Source organism: Neurospora crassa, linkage group I (assembly GCF_000182925.2).
Source record: "Neurospora crassa OR74A linkage group I, whole genome shotgun sequence".
Lineage (NCBI taxonomy): Eukaryota > Fungi > Ascomycota > Sordariomycetes > Sordariales > Sordariaceae > Neurospora > Neurospora crassa.
Window position 1 is genome coordinate 8,267,435 of NC_026501.1, and position 12,201 is coordinate 8,279,635.

A 12,201-nucleotide genomic window follows, 5' to 3' on the forward strand; every position below is an offset into this window, starting at 1 on the left:
GAATATCATTTTCTCATGTGGCATATGGTTTGAAAAAAAAAAAAAAAAAAAAAAAAAAAAAAAAAAAAAAAAAAAAAAAGAAAACACCTACCCTGCCAGCCTACCGCTCTTTGACTGACGGATTGACTGAGGGACTGGCTGGTTGTTTCAAATCCGGCCGTCGAGACCATAGATTTCACAGAGAGCAAGTGTCTAGAACAGGTTTTTGGGCTTTTCGCTCTCGGTAACCCTGTTCTTGATTCCGCTTTTCGCTACTCTTTTGGATATAAGAAAACCAGAAACAAAAAAACTGAATAAATAATTGGACCCCCCCCCCCCCCCTCCTTTTACTTCTTTTTTCCCGGGTCATACTTTTCCTTCCAAATCCTAGTGTACGACGACATATTAGTCACTTTGGACGCGGTATGAAACGGAGGAGGGTGGATATCCAGTATTAGAGTCTGGGAAGGGGTGAATCTGCGTGAACGGAAAAGGAAAAACGGAGTGATGTGCTCGGCGGCTGATCAACGTCCAACGTCCAATTTTAGACTTAACGTAACCGTCCTGGCATCAGACCCCCTTTTTCAACCTGATACTTCCTCGGGAAGTGGCTGAGAGAAGGATATCCAAGGCCATGCATAGCACCACAACACGTGAGAGGCAGGGCGAGCAAGGATGCTTGGTCGTTGATGTACCAATGGGCGACTAGCACTCTGCCACAATGCATCCGCAAGCCATTCCTGAGAAACCCAATTTACGGTTTCGGAATGTCCCGATACTCGGCGACCGTTGTCAATGGGTTGCGTCGGTGTGTTGCGAGTGTGGGTGGTTGATGCTGAGCAAGGAAAATGAAAGCACTTACCAGGTATTGCCCATGATCTTGTTTCCGTTCTTCTCCGCCAGGCGATAATATTTTGCGGCGGTGTACTAATGGCGAGTGGTCTTGGTCAGCCTTATGTATGTATATCTCTTTGATACGTGTCAACCGAGGTGATTCTCCCCTCCCATTTGCGCTGCTGACCAAGCCTCATTGATGCACAAGAGCCCACGAGGCTGCTCGACGTAAAGATAAAAAACCGCGTCATTGGTAGATTGTAGTGTGTTGGTGGATGTAATACTAACTTTGTCCTTTTTTGTGCCGAAACCTTCAAGGTAGCACCATGCTACCTCGTTCATGGCGTCTTTTCGACATAACTGTTAGCCCACACATAGAAACTTGGTACTCGGGGACATACCAGAATCTCCCAAATTTGCCGCTGTCTCGTAGTATTGTTTCGCGGCTATCGGGTCTTTAGGAATACCCCAGCCATGACGGAAACAGTTTGCCAGCTCGAATATGGCTAGGACGAGCTCGCCTTTGGCAGCGCCGCCCTTCTTAAGCCCAGCCTGGAGGGCGAGTTGTTCGATTTCGGCGGCGTTCGAGGCTGCTGCTGAGAGGTATGTCACGGCTTTGGCTGCGTCAGGAGTGCATCCCCATCCGTGCCTGCACCCTCGCGTTAGCAACGGACAGATACACTCGTATGGAGTTATCAAGTATCACGGAGCCAAGACCGCAACAGACGCAACAGAACATCCCAGTGAATACACCCGAATCACCGCCCTACGAACGAGCACAAGAGACAGATGGAACACCGGAGCCAAAAAGGTGAAGAGGCACGTACCGCAAAGCAAGGCCGTACAGAACTTGGCTTAGGGGATTATTTGACCCTTCTGGGTCCGCCAGTTTTCCAAATAGAGCAGTGGACTCCTCCAAGTTTCCTTCTTCATGCCACTTGATAGCTTGCTGGATATCGTCATCAATAGCCTTGGACGAAACAGCTTTGGTTGCAGACGGAGCAGGCGTAACAGCCCCAGGTTCGCTTTTCAAAGGCCATTCTTCCGCTTCGGTCGGGCCACTTCCAAGGCGCATACGGGCAAAGTCGTTACTAACGCTGCGGGTAGGGCTGGCCGGACGGGCTCCTGGACGACTGCGAACCTCGGAGTTCTTGCGTGCCAACATGGTTGCGCGCTTCTCCCATTGGGCTTCTTTGCCCTCCTTATCTTCATCGCCTTCGGGAACCACGATAGCAGGCACGTCCGGCAGGTCCTGAGGCACATTGTCGGAGCTCACTGGGCTACGATGTAAATGGAACCGCGAGGCGCGCTTGGCTCCGGGGCTCTTGGGATTGCTGCTCATAGATTGGCTACGACTGCGATTGCTGCGGAAGACGTCCAGACTAAGGCGACCCCTTGCTGGTGTTCCTGACGCCGTCTCGGCGGACAGGTATGAATCGTGGTCGGCATCATTTTCGGTTACAGGGCTCGCAGGAGGAAAGATTCTCTCCTCGGTAAACGTATCGGTACGGACGAACGTGATTTCGGGGGCACCGAGCTGCGTATTGGGAGATGGCGAATGCGCCTCGGAGTCGCCCTTTTCGTGGCCATGCTTCTTTTTTGCGAAAAGGCCCATGATTTGAAGTGTAGATACAGTAGCGATTACGATTGCAGAATATGGTGTCGGGTATAGATGTGTAGTCGGTCGAAAGATGGGATATAAGATACAAAGCGTAGTTGTAGCTAGGATTGTTGTCAGAACTGGTGATATACGCGCCGCGCGGCGTTCAAGTTGGTTGGAAGCAAAGACGACGAAGAAAGCGAGTGTTGTTGTATCCAAAAAAAGGCAACGGTCGACAAAGGCGCAGTCGATCGGGATGGCGGAGGTGTGGTTGACTATAGATTCACGGATTGGAGACTTGGAGGAGAAGATGCGTGTGTAAATCTGGGTTCTTCGCCCGGCGCCATCGGAAAGGACGTAATCTTTCAGCTTGTCGGCGAGTTGGAGGCATCGTTCTTGGACGGGGAGGGATCTGGGTTCGGTTCGCGACACACGGAGATTGGACGAGGTCCCCAATGTCCAAATTGTTCTAGGCTGGCGCAGACAGCAGCAAGGCATACGCTAGGGCAGGCATCCAGGTCTCGGGCCAGCTTCTTTGGTACCCTCGATCCCCACCCCAGCCAGGCACCGCTCGAAGGAAGGGGGTAAGGGTCTTTCATGAGTGGGACATAATAGCGGGGCTTAGCCGCTATGTTTGGGGTTAGTTGGAGGCTCTGGGGAACCTTTTGGAGCAGGTCTTCCGAGGGACCGAGACAGGTGCCTTGCCGCGACTTCAGCTGCGTTTCATGAAAAGAGGAGGTACCTCTACCTGTACTTGTAGTGGCGGGCGCGATGCAGCTTTTTCGAGTTTTGCCGAATGTCGATGACGAGTTGTGATGAGTCGGTTGCAATCGAAGTGTTCCATGCAAGGGAAGTGGCTGCTCAGCCAGGGCAGTCACCACTTGCACATTGAAACTGTCTGCACGCGCGTTTCCCCAAGAACACATCAATTTATCCTCAGTGCCTGAGTCGAGGGAGCCAGTACGTGCAAGCCTCGAGCTGCTTGCTAACCTTGGTACCTTCAAAGTACAATTCGATGCTGGTTTCATTGTTAATTCAGTACTCCTGTCACGCTAGACGAGATATCTTCCGACTTGGCCTAAGCCATTGAATGAATGGCTACGAAGGGATCCGAATGGCATCAACAAGATCCAATACAGTGGTTCTAGATTGGGAAATAGCATATTCACATTATGAAAACGCCTTTGACCCAAAGTTTCGACCCGAATGGAATTCTCACTGTCCACCCCCATATCTTACCCAATCCGTTAATTCTGAATTGAAAAAGTCTGAGGGGAACGTGAACCCAGCAAAACAGCCCGAAATTCGTAGTTGGTATCCACCTAGATCAGCCGCCTATTGGATGTCACCCTTTCTGTCTAGCTCATTTTGGCGTAGACTGCGCGCCACCAGTATCCGAACACCGGACATCTGAGCAAGCAACGCAGCCAAACCACCACCGGACCACCGACGATATTGCAGCAGACGTGATCGGGCCGCCATGTGCCAACACGTCGGTGTACTGCACCAGGTCTGCTCTCTCCACACTCTATGACCGGTCTCGTCACCATCAAGACTGCGTCAATTCTCGAGCAGTGCTCATATAAGCATTGGTCATGGCACCCAGGAAACCTCCGCCGCCCCCAGTTGTGCGTTTGACCGCCAAAGGAATCCCGGCTAAGAAGCGTGGCCCAGCTCCAAAACCAATATCAGAACGTCCTTGGACGGCCCCAAAGCCTGTGAGAAGGGTCGAGCGCTCTTATTCCAGGGAACGCAAAATCGAGGTTATACAATTCCTGCTGAACCATCGGATTGCCGATTATCGTCCACGCAAGGCTCCTCGTCGTCGAATCGGCCAACCGCCACACGAACAGGAACCCGTCCCCCAAACTGCAACCCGCGACGCCAACGGACAGCTGGTCTGGTATCGTGCTCCTACCTACGTTGAGGCCTCGGAGTGGTGGAAGATTCCCATCCCAACCATCCAAGGCTGGTGGGATTCCCGCGAGAAAATCCTAGAGGGCACAGGTATTGAGCTGCCCAAATCGAAGCCAGGTGATTACCCGGGTTCCGATCAGCCAAGGCCGGGAACCCGTGTTGAGTTCATAGTTAGTCCGCAAGCACCTCAACCGGCATCTCGAGAAGGATCTGAACAGCCACAACCTCAACAGCAACCACAACAGCAGCCAACTGCGCCTTCGAGTGGCGGAAGTGCGAAAGGATCTCAGCAACGCGCTACCATGGCTGGAGAAGGGAACCGTGGCGCAGTCGCCAGGAACACTCCTGCTCGTGCCATCTCAATTTCGTCCGCTTCTTCCTCGCACACTGCAGCTCTAGGAACGAATGTGAACTCGCAGGCTGCTTCAAGACCGCCCGTTGCCCAGGTGCCGCCGGCTGGGCCACACACACAAAATACCAACGGTCCTGTCGTTGTGCAACCTGGTCAGCAACTCGAGAGACCTCCCGCCCAATGGACAGTGAATCATCATCCCTATGTTCCTCGCCCTCCCGGGGAGCCGTCATACTCTCAACCGCCTCAGCCGTCACAGCCTCAGCCTCCATTTTTCAACCCCTATCAGCCCAAACCTGACCAAATCCCACCGCAGTATCATCAGTTACAGCACACGTACCCTCCGCAAGTGGCTCATCATCAACCGCCGCCAGGATACCCTTATCAGCCGGGACCGCCCGCTTTCAATCCTCAGCATGGCTATGGTCAGCCTCCTCCTCCTCCTCCTCCTCCTCCTCCTCACTATGGTCCTCCACACCAAGCTCCCCATACGCCAGGTCCTCCTTTGGGCCACCCCGGCTACCCGCCATATCCCCAACCTGGCCCAGGAGGCCCAGTATACCCACCTCATCAAGGTGTACCATACCAAGGAGGACCTCCGCCGCAGCCACACCCCGGATCCTACCCGGCCCCATACACATATGGTCCGCAGTTCCAGATGCCAATGATAGTTCAATTTCCTCAATTCACGCCCTATTATGCAACCCCCCAGGCGCCTCCGTACGCTCAGCCTGCTGCGCTTCCTCCCAACCTTCCACCTCAACCTCCCCCGTTTGCACCGGGCGGACCGGGACAAGTTCCTGGTCCAGCACCGGGAATGGTGCCAGTGCCACCATTTCCAGGGTCGAGAGAGTTCAGGTCGCCCGGACCAGCTCCCCCTCAGCCTGGCCCCGGTCCTGTAAGCGTCAGTGGCAGCACCCAATCGCCCCAGGCGGCGGCTTCCGGTGTAGCCCCGCATCCCCCGGTCACTCCTCCGAGACAACAGCCTGCAGGACAGTCATCGGATGCACAAGAAGCGCAATCCGAACCAGATGAAGCGTCACCAGCCGGTCAGCTATTGGCCGAGCAAGAGGCTCGGAATACGGTGCAGGACAGCCAGAGCCAGGAACAGTCGGTTGACAAGCGACCTGCCGTGTTAGTATCATTTCCGGAGGCTGGAGCAGCACTGGAAGAGCCGGATCAGGAGATGGGCGAAGTTCGGGATCAGGACCAGGAACAAGACCAGGAGATGGACCAGGACCAGGAGGAGCAGAAAAAGGAGCACAATCAGGACCAGAATCTGGATCAAGAGATGGCTCAGGAGATGGAGGAGCATGAGGAGGAGCAGGAACACCATTCATCTGCAGACATCTCCGTCAGCGATGAAAGTGACAAGGAGGACGGTAACAACGTCTCAAGTGAAACTCATGAAAAGGTACGGCAGCACAAAAGTGCAGATGTGGCATCTACAAAAAGAGGTCGGTCCCAGAGCACATCCCCTGTGCCGACACATACCTCATCTGCTTCAGAAGAGTCATGATGGGTAGAGTTGCTTGGGCCAAGACGGAACGACAGCTATGGTATTCATCTGTTGGATAAAGGTCAAAAAATGGGTGAAGAAATTCGGAAAAGGTAGCAAATGATCCGAGGCTTGACGAAGCTATTGATTGATGAATCAACCAGGTAAAGGTCCACAATAGGAATCAAGAGGACCTTGATTTTGGATTGTCAAGATTATGAGGTAGTTAACATCCACCAAAACACGAGTTCATAAATCTGGTCGTTTCCATGGACCCCTTCTTTCGTCGTCTCGAACCCTGATAGGGATATTAATAATCCTATATGCAGAACTGGTAGACACATGATCCCGCACTCAGCCGGAGGGTCTGCAAGCGTCTGATTGTCCAAGATCTCAACATGGATCAAGTTGGGTTGTTTGGGGTTCGATTCCAACCCTCGGTTCCAGACACTGGCTGGTGCGTTTGTATCCTGTGACATTGGACGGCATAACTGAACTCATCGCTATCCTCGCGATATCCATGATCCACGAGTCGAGACCCCAGAAAGCTTGTGAGTGACTGCCCCTTTCGTCTCATCATCGGCATAGGTAGTTCACCCACACAAACCACAGTCACTCGCGCTCCCTCCTCCTTGACAAGACAATAATTTCCCATTTAATGCTCAAACAAACTACAAGAAGCCATCCCCAGCGCTTTCTCGCTGCCCTTAATATCTCCCGGTGTCTATTGTAGTCAAGTCCTCAACCTCGGACCGCCGGAGCCAGCGCCCATCGCGCCTTCCTCAAAAAGCAAAGCAGGAAAAAGAAGTCGCTAGCAGGCCGTCACGGCCACCTCCCAGACAGTCAGCCATCCCTCACCTTCATATCCTAATACCAAGGCGCCGTGTCGTACCCTTTGAGGAGGCGGAAACGAAGTAGGAGACATAACAACCTTGACACCACCAGCACCCCACCGACGGGAAACAACCACAATGTGCCAAACAACCCTCTACAAAGACACGCATTGCAAACACCGCTGGATGCGCATCACCACTCCTTGTCTCCCAGGTGCGGGCTTCAACACCTGTCCCTGTTTTTCCCACAACAACAACAACAACAACAACAACAACAACAACAACAACAACAACAACAACAACAACAACAACAACAACAACAACACACGCAACTACCACTACAACAACCACCATTCTCCCGACGGCCTCTGCCACCAACCCCTCTGCCCCTACCAGCAACATCCCCATCCCAATCACACCCCTAGCCACACCGCTGCCTTTACCACTCCCATTCAGGGCCAACTCCAAATCCAAGGCCACAACACCTGCCAAGTCCATCTTCCTGGCCCTCCCTACCACCAGATCCAAGATAACTGCCCACACCACCAACACCTAGTAGCCAAGCCCGCTCCGCCCGCCTACATCGCCCGCGGCGAACCGTGTCCGGAGTGTGACTTGAGGGGAGTTTACGATCGGAATCAGGTCAGGATGGTCACCAGGATTAAGAAGGGGATTAAACTTGGTGCCGGACCCAGTGGAGGGGACCCGGGGGTTGAGGTTCGGTGTTGTGTTATGTGAGAGGCAACTCGACAAGTGTGATTAGGGGAGAGGGAGGGGGGGGGACTTGGGGCCGAGGGAGCGAGAGGCGGCTGAACGAGGTTAAGGTAGTAGAGGTTTGGGGATCGGATGGGAAGATGAGAGGGAGTGAAGGTGGGACAGGTGTGAGGGGAAATTGGGGAATTGGGGAACATGAGGGAAAAGGGGGAATACAAGACGACGAAGGATGGAAAAAGACAATGATAGTGGACGGTGGACGATAGATTGCGGCACCACGAAGACGAACTGATCAAGACATCACGCGTTTCCCTTCCGGAAGTTAAGATGGAGAATTTGATGGGGGAGATTCAAGACAGAGCAATTTGGAGATAAGGGTAACGAATACTATGCAATGCCGTTTTAACTAGACCCCAACTCCAAAAAAAAGAGAAACGTTGCCCTATTTTACCTTACGAAAGAGAAACGGTATCAACACCGTTCACCCCTTTCTCCTCTACGTCAGACATCATATGTATGTTGTGTTATGTGCGGAACGGATTTGTTCTCTTCCAGATCCCTTCTACTCTTTCCACCTACACTACCCTTCCTCCACCTGTAGGTCACTCCCATGTATCATGCTGGCGTTTGTTTCCTTCGCCAACCCCAACCATCCGACGCTCAAGAAACCTGCACGAAAGCACGCTTTTTAACTGCCTTGTTCTCCTCGTTCTCCTCTTCCCACTTCTCATCAACATAATCCTTCACGCTCTTATGCTGCAACTGCATGCCTACGACCTTGAGCGCCGCAACATTGTACCCCATCTCATCCTTCTGGCGCTTGAGTGCACCACGCAAGTTGGTGCGAATGCCATCCAACATGGCGCGCATCGTCTTGCTCGCCACGATCTGCTTGTGGTGGGTCTTGAGCATGAAGAACAGAATTCTACAAGTAAGCGGGATGTTCATGGAGCGCATGGCAAAGATGTTGAGGAAGGTGAAGAGCATGGGGACGGTGGCGAATGGCAAAACGAGCAGAGCATCATGCAGCGCCGACGCCTTGATCTTCTGCAGCACGTTCATGACATGCTGCTCGGCGCTGATGTTGCCGAGCGCCATGAAAAGCACGTTGCGCTGCGGCGGCGCCACGTTGGGGTTCTGCTGCTTGGCCTCCTCCCACTCCTTGATAGCGTTGAGGTCGGCCATGCCGAGTTCGAGCGCCTCGGCAATGCGCTCACCCGCCATGAGCGTCTCAACCGTCTGCTTGGACGCAGCGCCGACTTCGCGGTTCTCGTCCTCGGCGTCGGGGTCTTGCTCGAGCGAGGTGGTGAGCGTACTCTCGTACAGCTCCTCAATCTCTTTCTCGCGCTCTTCTTCGAGGAAGATCTGCTCGTCCGTCTCCTCCCATACGCGGATACTCTTGTCATGACTAGCGCTGATGAGGAATTGGCCGCTGTGAGCAACGGCAATGGCCCAGATCTCGCCGTGGTGGCCGTCGATCCTCTGAATCTGCTCGAACTTGTCGGCATCCCAGTACTTGATGGTGCGGTCCTTGCTGGCACTGAAGAAATGGTGGCCGTTGCCGTCCGAGTTGTGAGGAACAAAAGCAACTTGGAGGATGGAGTCCTGGTGACCGAAGAGAGCCTTGTGGCAGTCACCGAAATCGAGACCCCAGATTCTGATGTTCTTGTCGGCGGAACTTGTGACAATGAGCTTGTTGTCGTAGGAGATGTCCATGCTGAGAACGGGCAGCTTGTGACCGTAAAGGTTGAGGTAAAGCTTTAAAGAGTCGACGAAGAAGACCTTGACAGTGCTGTCGAGAAGGGCAACAGCAAGCAACTTCGCGTCGGGGGAGAACCTGAGACTCAGGATATCGTCTGATACCTTGAGAATCTTGGACTGGACAAGCTTGAGCTTGGGGGTTGTCCTTGACGTGCCTAGAACCTGTTCCTGAACGATCTTGAAGTCCCAGAACTTGGCTGTCTTGTCAGCACCGCCAGAAACAACGGACTTGCCGTCTGGGTGAACCTGTAGTGACCAGATGGCATGGCCCTCGTGAGCGTTGACGCTCTCTAACAGAGATGCCGAAGCAACATCGTAAAGCTGAAGCTCGCCCTCCTTGGTTCCGACCACGACCACCTTGTCGCCAGGCAAGAAGGAACAGCAGAGCGCGTAGCCACACTCGAATGTCCGGATGCATGTGTTGGTCTTGATGTTCCAGATCTTGAGGGAGCCGTTTGCTGCCGAAGCCAACATCTTGTCGTCTGAGCTGATGGAGAGGGCACGAATGTCTGTTCGGTGTCCGGGAAGCTCCACCGCAAGCGCCTTGTTGTAGTCTGGCGCATCACCCTTGGACTTGAGCTTATCCTTTCCAACAATGGTATATGTCTCGAGCAGGTTGTTTGTGCCTCCAACAAGGAGCTGGAGATCCTTGGTTCCTTGACTGAGGGCCCAAGCGACCGACCGAACCTTGCCTGTTGTCCGCACGATAACATGCTGCACGAAGACGTCGGAGATGTCTGCTTTTGAAATATCATCGGCCTTGTCGTCTTCCTCTTCCGCGTCTGCTTCCTTCTTGCCCTTCTTCGCAGCCAGCTCTCTTCTTCTTCTCCGCTTCCTCGCCAAGCTCTTCTTGATTTCGGCTTCGTTTCGTATCCTCCAAATCTCGACAGACTTCTCGACGCCATGTACTGCAAAATAGTCGCGACGGGGGTGGAAGATGACCTCGACGGCCCTTTCTTTGCTCGAACGGTGTAGTGTGCCGCGATCGTGGAGGAAGTTGATTGCTTGCGAGAGATCGACCTTGCGTGCTGACGAAGCGAGTCCTGCTACATCCAAAGCCCATACCCTCATCTCGCCGTCGTTGCCAGCTGTGACGCATCCACTAAGGTCGGGAGAAACACCAAGCGCCCAGCACTCGCCGCTGTTCTGTGCCACATGGGTCTCGATACAATGCCGTGATGAAAGATCCCAAAGCTTGATGAGCGCATCCTTGCCGGTCGTCAAGAGGAAACCTTCTGTCGCTTCGTTGTCCAGCACCATAGCCTGCTCTTCGTCGTCGCCGCCTTCGGGTATTTGCGGCTCGGGCTCGATGAATCGCAGTCCTGTGATCTGATCCTTGTGTCCTCGTAGCTTGTACTGGCCGACTTCGGCGACCAAATCCCAAACGATCACATCGGTATCCTTTGCGCCACTGGCCAGGCGCACTCCCGACTTGTCGAAGGCCAGTATCGTGATTGCCGACTTGTGTCCATTGAAGCTGACAATGGTGGTGGAGATCTTGCTATCCCACAGCCTGATGCTGCCGTCTTCGTAGCCGACAGCGAATACGTCGGGATCGGTCTTGCTCTGGGCGATGGCAGTGACCTGGGCCTTGCAGTTCTCGTCCTTCCAGCGGTTGAGAAGCTCGCCCTTCTTGATATCCCAAGTTAGAACCTCATTGTTGGCGGCGACGATAGCCTGGCCCGCACCGGTGCCAGATTTGTCTTTGGAGGAGGTCCAGACGAGATTCGAGGAGCTGGTTGCGACGACACCGAAGGACTTGGAGGGCTCGAATTTGCTGTTGTTCCCAGGTGTATTAGAGATGCCATCAGGCGAGAGAAAAGTAGGACAGAATCGCAAGGCTTACAGGTATGATTTGACCATATTTGCGATAATTGGACAGCCACTAGTACAAGATGCCAATCCAAAATAACATGCGCAAGGTCTCTCGCGATTCAATGTCCACTAGCACAATCGTGTCGCCGCTGCGCAGTGGGTTGCCGTCCCTGAACTTTTTTTTGGCGTTGCCAGTCCGGCAAGTGATAAGATAAGAACTTTTGCCGCGTCCATTTCCACCAGCCACTGCCTGCCCAGACGGCCACTGTCCGCTGTGGCTGGCCCGGCCCCTGTCTGAAAGTGGCCCGGTCCCGCCGCCGCATCGTATCACGGCCTGGACGGGTTCTGCGGGGCAGTTTCCAGGCTTGGCGGCGTGTCTTCCGGCGCCAGAGTGGAGCCAAAGTACTTCAGCCTGGAGCCAGCAACGTCAGCCAGCCTGAAGCGAGGACCTGACCCCCTGCTGGGAATAGGGGGTCTGACAACAGGGCCAGAACAGGGTGCAGGCAGTGGTGTTGACAGTGCAAAAGCGTTATAGAACGAATCCGCTTGTATAAGCCCCTTTTCGATAATTGTATGTTTGGTTGAACAATTGTGGATTGTAATTAATGCGTTTCGGTAGTTGGTCTATTTGCGTTTGGATAGCTGACCCGCTAGAACGGTATACTTAAATAGTAATAGTATTTTATATAGAATAAAAAGTAGTGCGTACAATAGGAATTTTCGTTAAAAAGTGGTTCGCGTATATAATAGAAACTTCTATATAATAGAATGTTCAATTATCGAAGGTACTTCATCTTTAATATTTTATTTTATCTCCGAAGTAATAATTAGTTAAACTATCTATTTACAATACAAAATAAACTCGTATAAGAATTATTTTTGAAGGTTCAATTTATAT

The 12,201-nt window shown here is 53.0% G+C and overlaps 4 protein-coding genes across 4 annotated transcripts; 2 read left to right on the top strand and 2 right to left on the bottom strand.

The window, feature by feature from the left end:
• Positions 1–321: 321 nt before the first annotated feature.
• On the bottom strand, positions 322–3,162 carry NCU03054 (hypothetical protein). Its single transcript, XM_958625.3, has 5 exons — positions 1,641–3,162; positions 1,215–1,462; positions 1,102–1,160; positions 842–906; positions 322–366 (listed from the first exon to the last, which is right to left on the bottom strand). Exons 1-5 carry the CDS (start codon positions 2,909–2,911, stop codon positions 327–329), a joined length of 1,683 nt encoding a protein of 560 aa, XP_963718.3. The 5' UTR covers positions 2,912–3,162; the 3' UTR covers positions 322–326.
• A 698-nt stretch (positions 3,163–3,860) lies between these two features.
• Positions 3,861–6,260, top strand: NCU03053 (hypothetical protein; the record flags this gene model as incomplete). Its single annotated transcript, XM_958624.2, has 2 exons — positions 3,861–6,096; positions 6,237–6,260. The coding sequence occupies exons 1-2, from the start codon at positions 4,009–4,011 to the stop codon at positions 6,258–6,260; spliced, it is 2,112 nt and encodes a 703-aa protein (XP_963717.1). The 5' UTR covers positions 3,861–4,008.
• An 891-nt stretch (positions 6,261–7,151) lies between these two features.
• NCU03052 (hypothetical protein) lies at positions 7,152–7,751 on the top strand (the record flags this gene model as incomplete). Its single annotated transcript, XM_958623.1, has 1 exon — positions 7,152–7,751. The coding sequence occupies one exon, from the start codon at positions 7,152–7,154 to the stop codon at positions 7,749–7,751; it is 600 nt and encodes a 199-aa protein (XP_963716.1).
• A 290-nt stretch (positions 7,752–8,041) lies between these two features.
• On the bottom strand, positions 8,042–11,465 carry NCU03051 (WD domain-containing protein). The gene is made up of 2 exons (XM_958622.2): positions 11,335–11,465; positions 8,042–11,265 (listed from the first exon to the last, which is right to left on the bottom strand). Exons 1-2 carry the CDS (start codon positions 11,349–11,351, stop codon positions 8,388–8,390), a joined length of 2,895 nt encoding a protein of 964 aa, XP_963715.1. The 5' UTR covers positions 11,352–11,465; the 3' UTR covers positions 8,042–8,387.
• Positions 11,466–12,201: the final 736 nt, after the last annotated feature.

Excerpts from the sequence above, each read along its gene's own strand:
- NCU03054 (XM_958625.3), bottom strand. The coding sequence starts at position 2,911 with ATGCCTTGCTGCTGTCTGCGCCAGCCTAGAACAATTTGGACATTGGGG. Across the intron at positions 907-1,101 it reads TCGGCACAAAAAAGGACAAA|TACACCGCCGCAAAATATTA; the intron begins GTTAGTATTACA and ends ACTCGCCATTAG. Across the intron at positions 367-841 it reads AAGATCATGGGCAATACCTG|GATTTGGAAGGAAAAGTATG; the intron begins GTAAGTGCTTTC and ends GTCGTACACTAG.